Below are 20,668 nucleotides of genomic sequence, written 5' to 3' on the forward strand. Positions count from 1 at the left end.
GGTCGTGGCTAGGGGGGCTCGCGAGATACAGAGCATGGCCAGACATCTCCAGAGGCATCGTGGCTCGGCCGCCAGTGAGGCGGTGTCTGCTGCTGAGCCTGAGCCGCTTCCCCCGCCGGCTGTTGAGCCCGCGCCTCCTGCTAAACCAGCGCTGGCTGCTAGTGCTGACCCCGAGTCTGCTCCGGGACCAAGTGGTCTTAGTGCTGGCGAGTCAGCCGAGAGCACGGATTCTTCCACGGTTCCGTATATGGTAGAAGGTGGCGACGACGCCAACTGTTAGTTCCGGTTGAGACCGCTGCCACTGCAGATCATGGTGACAGCGATCTGACTAACACCACTCTGGCGGTTGACAGCTACGGTGGCTCGAATCGGGCCGTTGCTGTCATCACCAACGCCTTCAACAAGACGGCAGAGACGGACCGGCTACTTCAAATTAAATATTGTAGATCCTAGGGTGATCTGCTGCGCAAGGATAGAGCGAGAAAAGAGACGGCTCGTTAGAATTTTGAAGCAATCCATGGGTCAGGTTTGACCATCCTCTACTCCGACGGCCGTGAAGGCAGGAACTACAGTAGCCACACGGAGCCAGACGAATGCCGTCGAAAAACACGTGGTTGTCATCACTGAGCCAGGCAGCCGCTACGTGACTCATTTTACGTCCGAGTTTGGCCGCGCCCTGCACTTATTCAACGAGCTACACTCCGTGAGCTCGCAGTGCGATGGCTGCATCTATGTGCTCGGCTGGGATGGCGCGGCCGTCAACACCGAAACGATAGGCGACGTGTTCCGGCTGTTTGAGCTGGCCACCGAGTCACCCGCACGCTGGTTCATCTGCCAGCTGCACGGCAACGAGCTGAACCTCCTCCATCGGGTGCTGAGCCTAGATGTCACGACCACGGGATCGAATTTTTTTCTGGACCCATTGACAAGACCTGTGCTGGAGAGGTCTGGGAGAGGGACGTTGTGGCATTCAAGCCTAGGTCGGGGCCCGTGCCAGACCTGCCGTCGACCTGATTCAGCAGCTGAGCACCAACCAGCAGCTGCTGTACCTTCTGCTTCTGGCCTCTTGGCTTTCAAACGTCTCTGTCTTGAATGGTGACGGCCCAGCGGCGAATCGGTACCATCGAACCATGTCAGGTGAATATGATAACGCCTTATCCCGCGAATTTATAGCGATGAGTTTTTTAAGTTCGTCAAGAATTATTGATATTTCGTGTGCCCACTGTTTGAGTATTTACTTATTATCATACCTTGTCCCGTGTTACGTCGCACCATTAGATGGTTGGTTCAGTGCTTACTAGCATAATTTGTTGATATGTATATCCGTCACATTAGAAGGCCTCTGGATATCGGCATAATGCATACACTAAGAGGCACACCAATTTTTGACAGAGATCAAATGCTCCAGTTTCTCAGCCCATTGCTCTAATATATTCGCTTTTGTTTTAGATGGTTGACAATTGGCCGATCGCCTGCTCCAAGTTCACATATCTACCGAGACCTCCAGCAGCGCTCTCAAGGACCTCGTCCAGTGCGTTGGTCGGCCACCATGTGCCGGTATGGTCCGCCATCCGGCAAAAACGCGGCTGCGACTTTGGCTTACGCAGCTTCTTACCGGAGCATCGCGGTGCTCCGCGACCTCCAGCGTAGCGGGTGCTGGTCCGTCCGGAACAGCTGGTGCTGGGCATGGTGTGGGATGAAAACCGCAGGGTCCCGCGAACAGCGGTCCCAATCGTCGCGCCGCTCTTGAGCGCAAACCGAGGGTCTCCTTCATGCCAGGGTCTTTCGCCATCTCAGCGGCAAAACTTCGTCGAGGCCGTGAGGGCACAACGAACGAACTGATGTCCCTGGTACGGACCAGTCCACACAGCCTCTGCTTGCGAGACCTCAGCGACTGCGGAGCTGCGGGGACAAACTGCAGGCAACCGGCTGACCAAGTTGCCTAGCTGGTAAGATGGCTTGTTTGTTTGTTGTTGTTTTGGAATGTTTTGGAGGGCCAAAACAACTGTCAGAGTTTGGGCGGCCATGGCTCCGTGCCCCCCCCCCCCCCCCACCAGGATCCGCCTATGTGTAGTCCAGGATGTAACAATATCATACTCATCCCGTAGAAAATGCCGTTTGTAAATTAGGTGCAAGTGTTCTCTCCGAGCACGTTTCCTTGCCGCTTGCCGCACAGTCCCCACTCGACCGCGTCCTTGAAGCAATTCGCAATCAAATGAGAATTGGGATGCCGAAATGGTGAAGGTTTTCAACTCCCATAGAACGAAAAGAAATTCACGAGGTTCACCTCTAAAATAGCCTCACTTCCGCTGTTGAGCCCTGGGTTACCGGACTGCATTGTTTAATATTCATGCGTGCTAAACTCCGCCAGTTTTAATACGAAGCGGTACTAAATACGGTTCCCTTCTTAGGAATGATTCGCATTAACTAAGCTCGAGGACGTGTTGCCTTAGGAAGTTGATTATTTTTCCAAGGTCAACAGGCGTTCATTTCATATGGTAGCCCGGGAGGGTATGACAATGCAGGAGAATGTGAATGCATTGCTGGGATACATAGACACCACAATATGGTATATAGTGGTAAACATATATTACATATATATCCCTCTAGCATGAGCATTCTAAAAAAATATTAGTTCACATTCAGGATGTGAACATATGACTCAACTCAAATCTAGTTGGAGCGTCAAACATGATATGTCAAATATTTTTGAAAACACAACGTGCCAAAATAATCCCAGCCAGCATTCCCAAATGGGACCTACGTGGGCTAAACGTGGGGCAGCTGGGTTAATGTGGCCATGGGCTACAGGTGGGATTTTAACTGGGCTCCAGCTGGGTCCCACGTGGGGCGCCCAAATCATTTTATTTCATCGTATGCACCGGAACTGTTCGTGTCTTGTATTGCTCCTCCTCGCAATCCATCACGTCGTGAAGAAGTAACTCACCAGGAGGGAATGCTTGCATTGGTGGGATCTATGCGGGCCATATGTGGGCAAGCTGGGCTCATGTCAGCATGGGCTGCTGGTGGGCTGGCATCTAGGCTTAATCTGAGGTCCAGATGAGCTGCCCTTGTTACATTCGCAATAAAATTGCCACACACATAATATTGATGTGTATACCAATCGCTTCTATTGTCTGGGTTTTACCATATCGTGTTTTATCATTCTAAAACATGGGACTGCTGCCTGGACTGGGGTCCATATGGGCTGAGTACGGGCTAGCTGGGCTCATGTCCATGTAGGTTTCGGGGGTGGCCTGGCATGTGGGTTCCATCTGGTACCCAGATGGGTTGCCTATACGCCACTATATGTGGTGCAGGTGCATTACGCTTGTTACATTGTGTTCCCGTGCTGGATTTTTCCTTATCACGTACAAATGAGCACATAACAAAGGAGAACAGCACGGGTTGGGGCTCATATGGGATGTGTGTAGGTAAGTTGGGCTCATGTCAAAGTGGGCCGTGCATGGGCTTGTCTTTGGGTTTCATATTGGGCCCAGATGGGCTTTCCATATGTTATATACGCAACAAAGTTGCAAAATATACACAATTTGTGTATATCAATTGCTTTTATTGTTTTGAGTTTTTACCACACCGCGTATAATTATTTTACATGTGCCACTTCCATGCTCACGTCCATGTAGGTTGCCGGTGGGCTGGTATTTGGGCTCCATCTGGGACCTAGATGGGCTGCCCATGTGTCACCATATTTGGTACAGGTGCATTAGGTCTGCTACCTTGTACTACTGTGTTGAATTTTTCCTTATCGTGTACAAATGAGTACATAACAAAGGAGAACAGCGCAAGTTGGGGTTCACATGGGATGCATATGGGCGAGTCGGGCCCATATCAACATGGGTTGCAGGTGGGTTTATCTTCGGGCTTCATGTCGGACCAGACAGGCTGCCATATGCTGTCATCTTTAACACCAGTGCGTTAGTTTTCGGACTTCGCTCTCCGTGGTTGGATATTTTCTGATCGTGTACGAGCTAGTTTGCATGCAACAAGGGTGAACAGCATGCACCCAGATCCAAACGGGCCGCAGGTGGGCTAGCTGGCCACATACCAGCATGGGATGCAAGCGGGCTGATGCCTGGGCCCCGTCTGGGACCCAAATTGGCTGCCCATATGCCATCATATTGACCATGTGCATAATAATTTTCGTACCGTGTGCTTCCTGGTTCGGTTTTACCATGCCACCCACTTATAAGAGGGACTGCTGGCATGGATCTCATCCACATGGACTGCGCGTGGGCGAACGTAGCTCACTTCAAAATTGCCTGATTCACTGTCATGTCACTTGAGGCGGTGGCTGTGTCCCGTGTCGGAAGTTTGCGCGCTGAGGGCATGGAGTGAGCCCTCTCTTTACACTTCACTGGTTGATTGTGCATTGCTCGCGTTTGGAGCTCCCCCGGTAATTGCGGGTGTCCCGCTGACCGGTCGTCCGCTGGGATCCAGACAGCGGCGGGCGAGTGGGGGTTTCGCATGACCGGCCCACTGACCGGCACCCCCGCGCTCCTGGATAGGGCGCGGAGATGCCGGTCAGCGGCCGGCTGGCGAGGCGGCCGCCTGGCCAGGTGGGCCGGCAGCACCGAACACAACGCTAACCGTTGTCTTCTATTACCTTGGTCAGAATTTTTAGCGGTTGCATGCGACTGATCAGACACAGTTTCTTTCAGCTGCTTGGTGTTCAAAGGGCACAGACACAGAAGGTCATGTTTGAACTTATCGACAGCCTTAGTGACAGAAGTCCGACAATGGTGACTCGACGCAATTATTTCACTATTTAGAAGCTAATATTCTAGTTACCAATAATCTATAAAGGCTTTCAGCATGTGGAGAGTCGTTGTCCGTCCATGGCATTGGTGGTTGGTTGGTGCGATTGGCAGTATTCCATTACGCGCTATGTCTCCTCAATGCAATAAGCCTGGAACCAGTGCTCCCAGCTGACAAAGGCTGCCGGATCATTTCGTTCCTTACGATTTGGCTGTACCACCAGTTTTTATGAGCTAGTCGACGTGTTTGTATGCAACAGCATTTGTAAACCAAGAGAATATTCGGATGCCGCATCGTATTGCGTCGTTTCACCTTCGCCCCAAATTCCATGCCTTTTCATGAAGAAGGGAAGCGGTGAAGGTGACAACGCGGAGCTTCCAGCGGATTGACCCCGACTCTCTTAACCTCAGCGGGCTGGTCCACATTTTACCCCACTAGGACAAATCAAATGTCAATTTCTCCTGGCAACGACGTTCTTCAGATTTGCATACGCATGTTTGCGTAACAATGCAGCTTAACAGCATGCACTTACACAAACGTTCTTTTTGTTTGATTTTGACTACCATCATGATGCAGAGAGAGAGAGGAGAGAGAGAGAGAGAGAGCGGAGAGAGAGAGAGGAGAGAGAGAGAGAGAGAGAGAGATAGAGAGAGAGAGAGGAGAGATATAGAAGAGAGAGATAGAGAGAAGAGCGAGATCTCGAGATCTCTTCTCTCGCGTCTCTAGCTCTCGTAGCTCTCTCCGCTCTGCTATATCTCTCTCTCTCGCTCTCTCTCTCGCTCTATCTCTCTCATCTCCTCCTCTCTCTCTCTCTACTCTCTCCTCGCTCTCTCCTCTCGCGCGCGCGCTCGCGCTCTCGCTCTCCCATCTCTCCTCTCCTCTCTCCTCTCTCTCTCATCTCTCTCTCTCTCTCTCTCTCTCTCTCCTCTCTCTCTCTCTCTCTCTCTCTCTCTCTCTCTCTTCATCTCTCTCATTTCTCTATGCAAATATATACATATCCATGTATATGCATAGATATATTAGATGCGTTTTGATCATACCTTTATCATGCATGGATCTGTTGACGTAAAAGTGTTAGCCGCCGTGCGCCATCGGCGGATCCGTCGGTTGCCGCCCGCCGCCTGCGCCGGCCGTGGATCACTATGCACTGTTCCGACAAAAACTTGACTTTCCAGAAATCAGACTAGTAGGGAAACGTTTTTGGTGTAAAAACGCCCATAATGAATAGTGATAACATGGCGAAACATTCGACGCAGTTGCACGTTCCAGAGAGATATCCTCAGAGAATTCGGGAGGAGATAAGGGTGCATCGCCCTTCCCCTTGCCGGGAAGAGGGTTAAAGCATATAACTGTGAATCCATATGAAACTGTGCAATGCAACATACGACATGAACGTGTCGAAAAACATTTATGGGTAGCTCCTATGCGGCATGATTGAAAAAAGAAAAAGGGATGATGATCATGGTTTGAAGTGTTTGTCACTTCAAAGCTGTATGTCGTTCTGAAAGAGTGCTGGTGCGTTATTACAGGTTTAGAGTCATAAATCCCCAACATGGCTGCACCAGAGGGCACAGAAAACACGAAGTGGACGTTCATGTGCTTTAACAGGTTATCTATGTTTTTTGTGGTTTTGAGCTGTTGCAAACCTAACAAGGTTTGCTACAGCTCAAAGCCACAAAAGAAACATAGATAACGTGTTAAAACACATGAACGTCCACTTCGTGTTTTGAAAAATAAAATCGGCCAGAAGCTTAACGTCATTGTGTAACGGCGCAGGAAGATAAAAAGACCGCCGCTTCATTTTTTGTGCAATACGAAGTCCAGAAATTCACAGTTCTTTGTCGCTGTCAAGCTCAACACCTAAATGATGTTCTGACAGAGTTTTTTTTTCCACTTCCAGGGTTTTTCATTATAATTTTGTTTGAGGACTGACGAACATTTCCCAAAGCTGTAATATTTAAACGGAACACCGGATAGTTAAAGGGGGTGTGTATAGTCAAGTTAAAATTTTTGACTGTGCACGTAAGATGGTAGGGACTCTTGATTTACAAATCGTGGTGCCATTGTCTTCCACAAGTTTGTCTCCACGGATGAGATATGGTCGCAGCCCACAAATTGTCTTCGCTTTGTATGGAAGAATGAAGTTATCGGATAGCCCCCAAGCAATAATCACTACTAAGCATATCGACATCATTGAGTAGGCATTGTTAGCTCTAGCCAATGGCTTTTCGAGAATGTTGCTTGTCAGCGCTGACGGCAGCTTGCGAATGCGGCGACGGCGGTGGCCATTATGTTGTTCCTTTGTTGTTGTTTAAATTCAACTGAGGGGTGCGAGTGTGTAGGTTTGGACGTATGGTAAGGCTGGTCAGTTCATACGCACGAATTCATGTCGGCCTACGATATACTAAGATGAGGAACAAGCATTGTGTCGTATCAATCGGCTGCACCAGGCTCTAGGGAAATGTGATCGCATTACGTAACCGAACAACCAAAATAATGTTAACGTTGCCTAGCAACCAAAATAATGGTCATGTCTCTAGCGCGCAGTTACTCGCAACATATAAGTCACTGTGTTCGTCCTTTCCTGCCCGCCGATTGGTTTATCTTTTTGGATTGTGTTTGTTCACGCACAGCCATCGACGAGATTGATAGGAATAAATAAATAAAAACTGCTTCCAGATTGAAATGCACATTTAGCAGCCAAAATCAACCATGGGTAATTGCCAAACCTCCCTCAGGGATGCATTGAGGAAACCGAAATCATTAGACACACTCACTGTAAAAAGATATGCTTCATTCCATGAGTAAGACACGAATCCATCTCCCACACACAGCATTCAGGCGACATCGGAGAAGTGGCGTGAATAAGTTGATAATCGGGTGATCTATTTTTTCTGAAACGTCTCCATAGGAGTGCGTTACATGTAAACAATCGATGCCGCGTCACCGTTACTTAGGAATTTTTACGTGCGCGTTTTCGTCAAGCAGGTTTGTGTTACCAGCACATTTTACTTTGCGCATGCGAACCCTTTGCCCAGGAGCATTTGCTTCCCCGTCAACCTTTTGCAATAACAAATATTTTGCAGGCGTTCTCTAAGCCATACAGACATTTGCTGACGAGGTCTTTGGTAATAGCCTTTTCGCACACTCTTTTGCCATACGCACTTTCGTCATGCGTGTGATGCACATTTGTTGGGTGAGACCTGTGTATGAATTTGCCTAATTCACAAGTCCTCTCTCCAAGCGCATTTTTATTCTAAAATATTTGTCTTGGTGGTGACCAAAAACAGGCTTCCAACGTTGGTGTTGCCTGCAACAGCAACACACAACTGACAATCAGTGCTTGCTGGCTCATGCTGTTATGACTTCATTCAAAGTTGCTGACATTAAGCTGTAACTTCAACCTGGAGCTGAGCGGCAATGCCCTGTGTATACATGTTACTGAGCATGGGGATTCCCCCACAAACAAGGCATGTTCCCTGCACCGAACTACGGACGCGGCAGACGGAGCCGCTCGCTGACGCCACACCGGGGACGCCGACAGTCCAGCTGTCCAAATCTGCCCTTTGTACAATGAATTAAAAAATCCTTTGCACCCCGCTGTGCCTGACGCCGCTGGATCTTGGCCCTCGCTTCTGCCGGCGCTGACCCACCCCGTGCCCCTTCTTGGTCACAGGAGCAAAGGAAGTTGTCGATAATTGGGCGGGGGGGGGGGGAGCAAAGCATTTGAGGTGTTTTGTTCCATGTACCGACGCGAGCCTAGTGCTAAATTATCTCAGTTGTATGAAGGTAAGCTCGATCTGCAAAGCCCCCCCCCCCCCAAAAATAACGCGATCGTTCCCTCGCCCATGCTTAGTCACATTGTCCCCGCCCCGGCGCCCTGGTTGTTATGCTGGCGGCTGGCGGCCGGGGGGGGGGGGGGGGGGGCCCGTTCCGGTGCGCGGCACTGGAAGGGTGGCCGCATTCCCCAGACAGGTTGGCGCGCAAGGAGGACGGCTCCTGGAAGTGTTTTTTTTGCGTACTGGGTGCACCGGTGAGTGTGCGTTGTGCGAAATCATTTCCGTTTCCTGCTTGGGCTTTCGTGTGGCAAGGCCCTTTTTAAATGATATGGTGTTGCTACGACCGGTACACTGGCAGGGCCGTGCCGTGCCGTGCAGGATGCCGTGCACCCATGCTGAAAAGAGGGCGAAATCCCTTCAGTGTTATGCATCCCTCCCCACCCGGTGGCGTGGAAACCCCCTCCCTAATTAAATGAACCATAATTAAATGAAGTCGGCTCACGTCATTGTGTAGGGCGTCATGTGAGGCTAATTTTGTATGGACAATAAATTTTTGCACCCCCCGTTCATAGAAAAGGTCTTAGACGAGGCCCTGGACATGCATGACTTCTTACATATGCGATAATACGTTTGCGACACCTCACCGCCTGTTTCTCCTGATGTGCTTGCTTCCAGTACGCCAGCGACGTAATGTTGGTATTTTTCAGCTTACGCCCCTTTTGCGTGTTTTTCCGGCAGGATGAGGCTCGCTGTTGCGGATTTCGAGACGGGGGGGGGGGGGGGAGGGGGAGGGGGAGGGATGGGCAGCAGCCGCAGCCTTTGGTTAGATGGAGAAACGATTTACTGTTGTCCTGCTGAAATGTTGCTGAGAACTGTTCCTGCTCTGCTCTGGAACGCTGCTTGAGCACTGGTCCTGGTCGCCCGGAAGCAGTATGTCTGCCAGCAAGCTGGCACAGCAACAAGACGTTTCCGTTAAAGACAACTAGTGCTGCTCCAGAATCATCATGCTTGGGAAATCAGGTATTGTACCATACGGGTTTGTAATATTCAGCTCGTATTTCACATACAATTCTGCTAGAATTTACAGCGAGGATTTCCTTACCACAATTATTGGTAATTCCACAAGATGAGCAAGGCGAAGACAAACTGATTTTATCTATTCCATTTCTCTGAGCACTTTCCCGGATAAGCATGAGCAAACCAAGTTTTGCAGTTGTAACGTAAGAAAGAAATGGCAGAATTCTTTTTGAAACTGGACTAGCAGTGTTTTCCCGGAATTTACTGTTTTAATATTTATTTCAGACATTTTAACAAGTGCACGTATGAATCATTGACGACAGCTTGTGTTGCCATCAGCCGCAGGCCATCCATTGCAGGGACAAAGAGCGAGTGCCTAAAATGACCCGAACTCATTCTTTAGTGAGTGAGTGGATCCCCGAGCAGCCGCGCTAAAAAATGATCTATCGAGACAATATCGTATTCACGTATAGACAGCTGACAGCTACTATGTTCCAGTCTAAGAAATGTTGTTGTTTACATGGGCTGCCTAGAAAAGCGTGTACGAAAAAACATATGCGCGCAACACACCGCGCTACAGTACATCCCACAACAAAGCGAAATAGGTACCAGGAAAGTGGTTTCGGTGGGAGAGACTGCGACGACGGCAGGAAACATCGCACCAACAACGGCGGCAACGGCAACACATAACATCTGTTGAATGGTTTAGTGATTGTCGCATCGGGCATGATAACAGGGAAGTGTATGTCTTGCGCAATGGTGCTGTTGCCGAGGCGTCTTCGGTCAAATACATGATGGATAAGTTTTGACCAGGTTTATTATCCATGACATGAAGCATTCCGCCTGGAATTACGGCGATCAATCAAGCAGGTAGAATTTGAAATGGCAGATCGGTGAAGCCCAGCTGTGGCCCATCTGGGGTGGTTAAACAGGTCCCATCTGGGAGAGCTATATGGGCCCCATCTGGCCTCGTCATATGGGTCCCAGCTGGACTTGCCCGTGTGGGCCCCAACTGAGTTACCCAGATGGGTCCCAACTGAGCTGCCAAGATGGGTCCCATCTGGGCTGCCCAAGTGGGTCCCATGTGTGTACCGACTGAGCCCCACAAGGGCCCCACATGGGTTTCCATGTGGGACCCAGTTGGTTGCCCATGGCATGCCCGCATGGGCCCGAAGTAGCAAACCCAGGCGGGCCCTATCTGATTGCCCATCTCGGATCCACATGGGACCCAGCTGCAAACGTTGGACGGGTCCGATGCGTGCACCAGCTAGGCCCCACATATCAGTATCATACTTAGCCGGTAGATAACACTCTTTTGCAAATTACGCGCAAAAGTGTCTACAGGTGCGCTTTCTAATCACTTCCACCGTGCTCCCCACTGACCACGAACCAACCGACCACGCCGCCTCCTACGAGCAACTCACATTCAAATGGAAATTGGGATCCCAAAGTAATGATGGTTTTCTACTCCCATCAAACAAAAAACAAATTCACGATGCTCATCTCTTCATAGCCTCATTTCCTCTCTTCAGTCTTGTGTTACCGGACCGCTCTGTTTAGTATCGATCGTCCTAAACTTCGCACTTTTAGTACGAATCGGTGCTAAGCACCCTTTCCCTCTTAGAAAAGGTTCGTACTAAATATTCTCCAGGATGTGTTGCCGCTTGAGGTACGCGGGTGCCCCGGCGGGTTTTTTCCCGGGGGAACCGATTGGAGCGCCCTGCGTATCGATGTTTTCCGAGATCGACGTCGAGATGTCTGCGAGAAAGTCTGGACCATACAAGTTTAAGGCGATTAAGTCTCAAGCAGGTGACCCCCAACGAAATTCATCTGTACAGTATTTCTTCAGTCTCCCTGTGGTTCCACAAATCACAGTTCCAAGGTATTGTTTGATGTGAACTGTGCGACTGGCCCGTCCCAGGACCAAAACAATTCGGGCACTACTACATTTCTCAGTCTGCAAAAATACATTCATGGTGTTGCATGCTTACCTGAGATCACCCGAACTGCTGTATCCTGCATTTGTGTACACCAAATGGGTCAGGCCAAATTGTGTGAATTTTCCCTGTATTTTTTGAAGGATGTCTGGAATATTTTGCCTGAAATTAACATTGCAAGATCATAGTGCCCTAAACATTGGCTCTCTATATGCTGAAATTAATGCTGACTGTGACAAACAGTGTTGTCAGATCTATGATGCGTATACAAAGCTGTTGGTGTGGTTCTGCTATTGTCAGACATGTTTGACATAACATCAATTTTTTGCTTTTTATCTTCCCCTTCCCTTGCCCCCATGAGGTCTTGGTGCCATTTCAGGGCACCAAGATGTCAATATGCAGGGAGCACCTACACCTTCATCTGGGAACTACACAACCTTGATTTTCTAAAGTATGCAAATTTCAGCAGCAAAAATCCAAATCAATAGATTAAAGAAGCATCAAATTTCAGTGGCGCTGCTATGTCCAGGCTACCTCTTTCATGAAGACCTGGCTCTGCTTATGTAGGGCAGGGACACCAAAAGCTTTATTTTGAGGCACCATGCCCTTAGGTTTCAAGAGGCATTAAATCCACAGGCTTGTGGAAGCCCACAAATTCCTAAAGGCAATGAAGCTCTTTACTCACTTTAACACATGGCTCAACCAAAACAGTTATGACAGGGACTGTATCATATCACAAACTCTAGGCCCCATGAACTGTCTTCATGTGTGGCCAAAATGACTCAGAGCTCAAAACAGTCGGGGGCTTATATAACAGGTACAGTTGCTGAGGACATGCAATGTGCTGCAAAGATAAAGAAGTCCTCCCTTCCAGAATAGCTATGGGACCCCAAGATGATCAATGGGGCTTGAAATGGCCAAGATCCTGCCAGGGTTAGCCAAGTAGTGCCTATAATTAGGCTTTGACTTACTGTCAGTGGCAGAACTGCAAGCAGCCATGTTCCCCTGCCCTCAAAAATGCATTTACTGTGGATGACATGGCTCCTGATATGGTGACAGATATCAGACATCTGACATGGCAAGGTAGTGAGAGACAGCTGAGTTTCCCCACAGTGGTCAAAGGACTGGGACAATCATGAACTATGTTTGGAAGTATTAAAAGACCTGAGAACATCAAGTCATAGTGAGTTTGGTGTGGTCTGAAAAAGTTGACAGGATTTTGGAACAGCCAAAATCTTCAAAAGAAATCAGCTATATTTACCATGGGTGGCTCAATCATCAGTGGAGCCTTCATCAGTAGCATCCATTAAAATCAGGGGGAAGGCATTCCTTTAATGATGGCCCTCTTCTGCAAGGCCCGTGGCTGCCACTCGCTCCTCGTTGCCTGCCAGTCTCCCAGGAAGACAGGAGCGGCCTGCTACCTCCACACCATGTGCGCCCCAACTGAGCCAACGCCCTTCACAGCCTCTGGATGGTTGTGATGATGATATTGATGACTTTGATCTCAACAGTAGCTTTGGTAAGTGGTCCTGTTTAGAGCAGATACTGCATTGTGTGAGTGAGTGTGAGTCGGGATATGCATGTTCGCATATGTATGCTGCATGCAGAGGATGCATGCACAGGGCCGCCTACAGGCACATGCGGCCACTGCAAACCTGTCCAGATTTTCTCCCAAGTTTGTGTGCCTGTGCATTACACTTGTGTGTGGTTCCTGTGACACCAGAGCACATTTTGACCCTCCCTCCACGTCTCCCCGGGCATTGCTGGCAGCTGCATCACCATGTGCAGCACTCGTCATTGGATGACGCTCTGGAGCCTCCTCATAGTGCTGCATGGTGTTCACTCACAGTCACTGAGCCAGTCCGTCGGGCGGCGAAGACGGTGGCGGCGGACGCCCTCGCTGCCGACCGGCCGGTCCGCGCCGCCGACGGCCACCAGCTGGCGTCGGCGGCCGGGGAGGGCCCTGGCTCGGGACCGAAGGGCAGCGGGGACAGTGACTGCGAGATCGTCAGCGTCACCATGCCGGACCCAGCCGCCACGGCCGGCCGCTCGGCGCAGGTGGGACGCGGCAGGCGGCGGTCACGGCCGGCACCCCGGGACTGGACTGATCACCCCGGCCGCTCGCCCGCTGCTGGAGACTGATCTCAGCCGCGGGTTCTTATCTCTTGGTGGTCGTGAGACCGATGTGCGCCGGTGGCTCGATGTGCGGCTGCGTGTTGCTTTCGCATGTCGTGCAGCTTTCAGAATTTGCACATCGGGAAATGCGTGTGTTCAAGCATCACTGATGATCTGCCCATCTGCGTGTTGCCAACTGAAACCCGCCCAGCCCGGTAGCGCGTCTGTTAGCTGCGCCTGCCCGAGCGCCCGCCGATCTCTGCCTGCCGTCGGCGTGTGGTGCGCGTCACGTGAGCGCCGCCGTTGTCCCGCCGCTGGCGTCCGGCCGGCCGGCCGACTCTGGCGCAGGGCCGGCCGCGCACATCGAGCATCCGTCGCCGAGCCCGCCTGACCCGGGTCCACCGGACTGGCCTGTGGATGATGGTCCACCGGACTGGGCTGTGGATGATGGTCCACCGGACTGGGCTGTGGATGATGGTCCACCGGACTTGCCACCGGACTGGCCTTCGGACGAGGGCGAGGCGGACGAGACCGCGGCAGGTGCGCGTGCAGTGGTTTGTCCAGTTGTGTCGGTGCACGCCTCTGGTGTGCACTCCTCTAGCCAGCCCCCATGTGACATCTCTGGTCTGCACTCCTCCAGCCAGACCCCACATGACCTCTGGCCTGCACTTCTCCAGCCAGACCCCATGTAACATCTCTGGTCTGCACTCCTCCAGCCAGCCCCCATGTGACCTCTGGTCTGCACTCCTCCAGCCAGACCCATGTAACATCTCTGGTCTGCATTCCTCCAGCCAGACCCCATGTGACATCTCTGGTCTGCACTCCTCCAGGCAGACCCTGTGTGATGTTTGGTCTGCGCTCCTCCAGCCGGACCCCATGTGACGTCTTTGGTCACTGCTCCTCCAGCCAGACCATGTGTGATGCATCTGGCGTTCACTGCTTCAGGCGGGCGCCACGACCTGGTGCAGCCTGCTCCGGTGGACGGTGAAGACGAGATGATCGCCTCCTCGCAGCCTGCAGCCGCCTGGACGAGCTGTGACGTCACCATCCCACCTGCGGCGGCGGCGCCTCTGACCCCAGTGGGTGGTGAATCTTCGGCGTCTATTCGCCAGCGGGGGTACAGCTGGCGCTGTCACCTGGGAGGGGTACCGGACGCATTTCGGAAGACGGATAGTCCTGAAATTGCAGCCATATGTGTCTGTTGTGTCTTTGGTCCATCTATGGTGTGGCATGTGGTGCGACATGTTGTGCGCCACAGCGTGGAGTCCGAGTAACAAGGCTTGCGCTGAATACCGCGAGTGCCTGCGACGCAGTATAACACTCAGTGATGCCAAGGTTTCATCAAGCATCAGCAACACCATCGGACGTTGCATGCGACCGTCAGTGATTGATTGGTTTTTACTCTGCAGTCTAGAGGTCCGAAGGTTGCAGCTGAGCCAACTCGGCAACCTGCGCCCGGGTGGCTCGCGTGCGGGCTGGGGAACGAACTGTGTGCGCCGTGTAGAACTGCGCTCCGACCGCTCCCCCAGACCAGTGGTCAAGAGCTGAGCCCGCAGGCGGCCAAGATGGCCGCCAGGATCTGCGACATGCTGGGCGAGCTGCCGGCCGAGGCGCTGCGGCAGGTGCGCGGTCTGGACGCCAGCAAGTGCTGCCGCCTTTTGGCCGCCTACCGCAAGCTGCGCCTGGCCGACTGGTCGCCCGGCGGCGCTAGCGCCACTGCGCCGCCCGGCTGGACAAGCCCCGCGTGCGATACTGCGCCGTCTGGCAACTACAGCCCCGGGGCGCCCTGGTCTGGCGCGCCAGGTCCTGCCACACGGCCAGCCGCCGAACCGGCGCCGCCGCCGCCCCCCAGCGCGCCGGCCACAGCAGGTGGGGGACTGATGGGAGTGAGCTCACACCGCGCGCCGGTCCCCGAGGCCGAGGCAGGGCCGCACCGACCGCGGGCCCGGCGCTGCGCCGACAGCGTCGGGCGTCGGCTCTCGTTTCCCCATGACCCCGTAACTCCCCTCCGTGACTCCGTGACCCCGTGCACCCGTGCCCACACTCCCGATCGGCTGGAACAGGGTCCGCCGGCGGCCTCAGCCTGCAGAGTTGGTCCGCATTTGAGCGGTGCTGGAGTGGGCGGTGCCGGCGCGCGCTGACGACGCCTTCCTGGCCGGGCAGAGGCGTGGCCAGCACCGGCGGTCGACGGCAACAGAGCGACCGGCCCCGCCTCGTACGAAGCCGTCAACCTTGACCGTAGCCACCTGGCGGAGACTGAAGGCAATGCCGAAGTGTCCAGCAACCGCGTCTGGGAGGTGAGTGTCACGGCGTGGACAGAGGGGAGCGGGCTGACACCAGTTGCGTTTGACGTCCCTCGTGGTGTACGTGCATGAGTCGCATCGCTCTGAGGGGTCGTTGACGGTTTGTGTCGTGGGGAGGGTTTCGTTTGGGCGCTGGGGCTCATGTTGTGCCTTGTTGGGAAACAGGTGTATGAGTGTGTCAGTGACCATTTGAGTAATTACCTCTGGATTTTCATGGGTGAGATCAGGTGTCCGTGTCGTCGGCCGCGCAATGTGTCTGCTGCTCCTCACTCTATTCGCTGTAATTGCGTATCCTGTTCAATTTATTGTGGTATGTTTGTGGGTGCAAGCATGCTTGGGTGCCATTTTGTTCCCAGCCACAACGTGCATGTAACGTGAAATGTCACAGTTTCCTGAACTGCGTCTCTCTGTAACGGGCCTCAACGGAATACCACCTTCGGTTTGTTAGTGTGAGAATCATCAATTATATTAGGGACGGCGAGCCAGTAGTGTGCGTTAATACATGCTCAGTACGGCCCGAGGGTACTTGCAAGCCCGGAGAACGCAAAAATGAATAAAAATTGGCATTTTTAGATGCAAGACGATAGGTGTAAAGGCAGAATGAGGGCGTGGTATTGTTCGCTGTAATTGGATAGACATGTTAATACTAGCGATCATGGGGCACCGCACATGCCAATTAAAAAGTGCAAGTTCTTAGCGTGCGAGTTAAGTTGCCGAAAACGTCATCACTACATATCACGCACTCATATTTGGTGCTTAGGTTTGTGGGCGGTCGTGTGGGGCATTGGGTCTGTGTCGTTATACCTGTTTGGTGAAGTAACTTGACGCTGGAGGGTCCAGCTCTACAGAACTAGAGGGCTAGAGCTTGGTACGATGATGAAGGTAGGCGAATGCTGTTTTAAGGTGTAGTTTCCTATTCAGATTGAGTGCTTCAGCCCCCCCCCCCCCCTTCTTCCCCAACTCCGGTTTCAGCCCCACCCCAGCGCCCAATTCATGAGAGATAATGGTCAATATCCGAGGAGAAGCCTGCTTGTGGGCGTATTTTGGGGCCAGGTGGTCATTTTTCGCTGCTCAGACCCCAAAATTATCTTACAAATCTTTGCATCTATTTTGTGTTTTAAGAACACTTTTTGAGCGCGGTGTAGGCTCCCATGCTGACAAGGACCACCACGTCACTTCTCTGTCATGTAGAAAACTACGGCAGTAATCCTGCTCACTGTTCAGGTCCCTGAATTTGTTCCGCATCCCGCGATGTCCATCGCCTGCATTGCGATATGTCATCAGAAAAGTTCAGTCGGCAAATCTGTATTCTTGCCGGGTTACAGTCAGAGTTGACTTGACAAGTGTCATGGGATGGCATTAGTCTAGATGGCGAAGAGGTGCTGGATGTAAAAGCGATGGGTTGAAAGCCCAGTCCACATTATGATTTGATGACACACGGTGATGGAATTCAAAAGGCCTGCAACGAGGGAATAAACCAGCGACCTTTCTGCCGGAACTTCTGAGCCGTGTCAGCTATTCTCTTTCAGCGTGATTTTTTTCCGATGTCGACGCCTTGTTGAACCGAGGTACGTCGGTTAACTTGTTGCACGAGCAACCAAGATATGATTGGTTATCGATGATTGTCACTAGGTTACCACACACGTGATTTTGATGAGCCCTTTACAAGCGATTTTTGCAGGCAGTGGATAGGTTTTATAATATCTTGCGTTTTTCTGTTCCGCCCCTATCCGCTTGGGTGCCCTGTCCCGTACCTTTCCTAATTCGTTTTTCCCACCTGCACCGCTTGCTCCCCTATTTCTGTCCACCCCTGCCCCCGCCCCTGTCCGTGGCCCGTCCAAGACCCGGCGGTCTACCATGTGACGTCAGACGCCTGTCGGGCGACGGGTGTTTTTTTTTACCATCTTCGACCTACTATGTGACGTCACGCGCCTGTCTAGTGGCCGACTTGCCACGCCGTGTTCGGCTCGCTGTGTGACGTCACATTTGTCTGGCGGCGGACGCTGCGCACTGCTCGACCTACGATGTGACGTCACATATGCCTGGCGGCGGACGCTGTGCACTGTACTCGACCTGCTTTGTGACGTCACACGCCTGTCTGGCGGTAGGTGCTCCGCACCATGTTCGGCCTGCGCGAGTTCCGCGAGAACCAGAGGGAGATTGTGACGGCTGCGCTGAAGAAGTGCGACACCTTCGTCCTGATGCCGACAGGTGGGTGCCAGGGGGAGGAGGGGGGGGGGGGCTGAGGGGGAGCGTGAACTTGAGGCGGGCCGGCATCTTCCCGGCGGTCGCTGGCGGCTGGCCGGCGGCTGCGCCCCCGTGAGGTGGCAGCCATAGATACGAAACACGGCAGGCGGGTGGGCGTCGGGGGTGGCCGGCGGCACAGACGGACGTCTGGGTGGCCGGCGGCACAGACAGGCGTCTGGGTGGCCGGCGGCACAGACGGACGTCGGGGGTGGCCGGCGGCACAGACGGACGTCTGGGTGGCCGGCGGCACAGACGGACGTCGGGGGTGGCCGGCGGCACAGACGGGCGTCTGAGGTGGCCGTCGACACGGGCGGGCGCCGGGGGTGGCCGGCGGCACAGACGGGCGTCTGAGGTGGCCGTCGACACGGGCGGGCGCCGGGGGTGGCCGGCGGCACAGACGGGCGTCTGAGGTGGCCGTCGACACGGGCGGGCGCCGGGGCTGGCCATCAGCACATCGTCGCCCGCATAGCGCGCGGGGGGCTGGGGTCAGACCGACTGGTCTGGAATGAATGCTTGTGCCGGTGTCTCGTGTTAGCCGGCGCGGCGGTTTTTCGCTGACTGGCCGGACGTGGTTGGCAGGTGGGGGCAAGAGCCTCTGTTACCAGCTGCCGGCGCTGATGGAGCCGGGCGTCACTGTCGTCATATCTCCCCTGAAATCGCTGATCCAGGACCAGATCAGCAAGCTAAACTCCCTGGACGTGAGTTGGGCAGCTGTCCCGCGCCTCCGCTGTGGCCGGGCTGTGGTGTCTGGCAGACGTCGGCGCTGTGGCCATTGATCGCGGAAATGGCATATTAGAGTGACCGTTCACCCCTTTTTGTGAACAGCAGTTTTCGGGCACTATTGTCATGGAATTTCGAGTTCCGATATTACATTTTCGTTGCCAAAATCAAAATTTCAAGACAGGTGAAAAGCTGAAACGATGTGAACGTCACATATGCCTGGCCGTTATGAAGTTTTTAGAAAATTGCACTTGTGTGTGTCATCATCTGTATACCAAAAACGCTAGACGTTCTTTTCATGTGCAAGATAACATTTGATAATCGCTCAGATGACCCGTGTTGTTCTTGGCAGGCCATCTAGTCCGCTCTCATATAGTCCATAGTACTCTATACTAATAGTCATGTCATGTCCTATTGGTTGCTGGTTTTCATCTTAGAGGGCGTTGTCATCACAGTGATTTTTCGAGCGTAGCGGGCCCCCGCAGAGGACATGAAGATCATGCCGGTGGTTTTCTTTGACAACTGTCCCACTTCCCGGCTACACAGCCGTCGTAATGGCATTCGCTCGTATGGCATGCTATTAAGCTGTTCCGATTATTCCAAAGTATACCCAAAACAGATATTTTGCGTTTGAAGAAAGGTGGGAGCGATTCATGGGCCGGGGAGAGAACTTGTACCTAGCGAGGCGAGTCAACACCGGCCATTGGGGATGCCTTTTTGTGCCGAAAATGGAAAGTTAAAAGTCATTCACCAGTACTAAATGAAGCTTGCATCTCTGGTGACCTGGCCCTGGCTTTCTCTGCTTATAGGCTCGGGGTGGGAGGATAAGGGGGAGGGTGCAGACTAAAAAATCGGGCTGACGCGAAATCAATCGAGTGCCGAGCACGTGTGCTGAACAGATTCCGAAATGAGATCAGACTTGCCTTATCTCATACAGACGAGATTATCTATGACCTCATTTCTAGACTCATTTAGTATAAGAGACGGTTGTCGTAACTAATCCATAATCGCCGTTTGTGACGTATTGTCTCAGTCTCACATCTATCATTTGATCGTTTCGAAGCGATCTCATCTGCTTGAACAAGGTCTCTTCCAACGAAGTCAAAATTGGCGCCGTTTTTCTACCGTGTGCCCGTCCTCGATGCGCTTTCGCGCATCTTTGGGCATTCGCGCTTGCCTTGAGCTGTGAAAAGTTGTGGAATTTTTGGGACCGGGATCTGAGGACGCCCTTTATTCCAGACAGCGATGAAATCACTGTAACAAGAAACAGCACGCATCAAATGCCTAGCAGACCGATGTAGATTCCGGCCCTTATACGTAGTGTTCTCTGTTTGAAATGATACGGTCTCCCTTCACCCGTGCCTTAACCTATGACCTTCATGGCAATGCTGTTTGGATGCTGCTATGGAGCAGAACCGGCTTACGCGGTCTCAGGTTTCCAGCACACGTCAGATTGCGGACTGTGTATTACGTCTTACAGGGAATGATGCCCACTGTCATATTTCAGTTGCGTTTTGTTTCGCATCCGACGATGAACGTGCGCTGTCCCGCGGCTAGGAGATGCATCACCACAAAGCACCATGAATGCCCGCATTTAAAACATAAGCATGACGCGCTTGCCCGCATCGAGCTTTGTGTATGTGTGGGGACAGGGACTTAGCGCGTGCAGTTTGGCGATGATATTGTTCTCCCAGGCGCCCGGAAGCCACTCAGGTATGAAACACGAAGTCCAGCATTCGACGGCAAGGCCGTTATCCGGCCCAGGTAGGTGGAG

General features: G+C 52.6%; 1 protein-coding gene and 1 long non-coding RNA gene across 2 annotated transcripts; both read left to right on the forward strand.

The window, feature by feature from the left end:
* The first annotated feature begins 11,320 nt into the window (after positions 1-11,320).
* Positions 11,321-13,511, forward strand: LOC119103876 (uncharacterized). Its single transcript, XR_005094831.1, has 3 exons — positions 11,321-11,454; positions 12,865-13,028; positions 13,359-13,511. It is a non-coding gene; the product is annotated as an uncharacterized LOC119103876 (long non-coding RNA).
* A 466-nt stretch (positions 13,512-13,977) lies between these two features.
* Positions 13,978-19,003, forward strand: LOC119103867 (Bloom syndrome protein homolog). Its single transcript, XM_037227544.1, has 6 exons — positions 13,978-14,164; positions 14,570-14,703; positions 15,154-15,493; positions 15,788-15,921; positions 18,036-18,138; positions 18,754-19,003. Exons 2-6 carry the CDS (start codon positions 14,620-14,622, stop codon positions 18,948-18,950), a joined length of 858 nt encoding a protein of 285 aa, XP_037083439.1. The 5' UTR covers positions 13,978-14,164; positions 14,570-14,619; the 3' UTR covers positions 18,951-19,003.
* Positions 19,004-20,668: the final 1,665 nt, after the last annotated feature.

Source organism: Pollicipes pollicipes, unplaced genomic scaffold, assembly GCF_011947565.3.
Source record: "Pollicipes pollicipes isolate AB1234 unplaced genomic scaffold, Ppol_2.1 Scaffold_5724;HRSCAF=6776_pilon_pilon_pilon, whole genome shotgun sequence".
NCBI classification, from domain to species: Eukaryota; Metazoa; Arthropoda; class Thecostraca; order Pollicipedomorpha; family Pollicipedidae; genus Pollicipes; species Pollicipes pollicipes.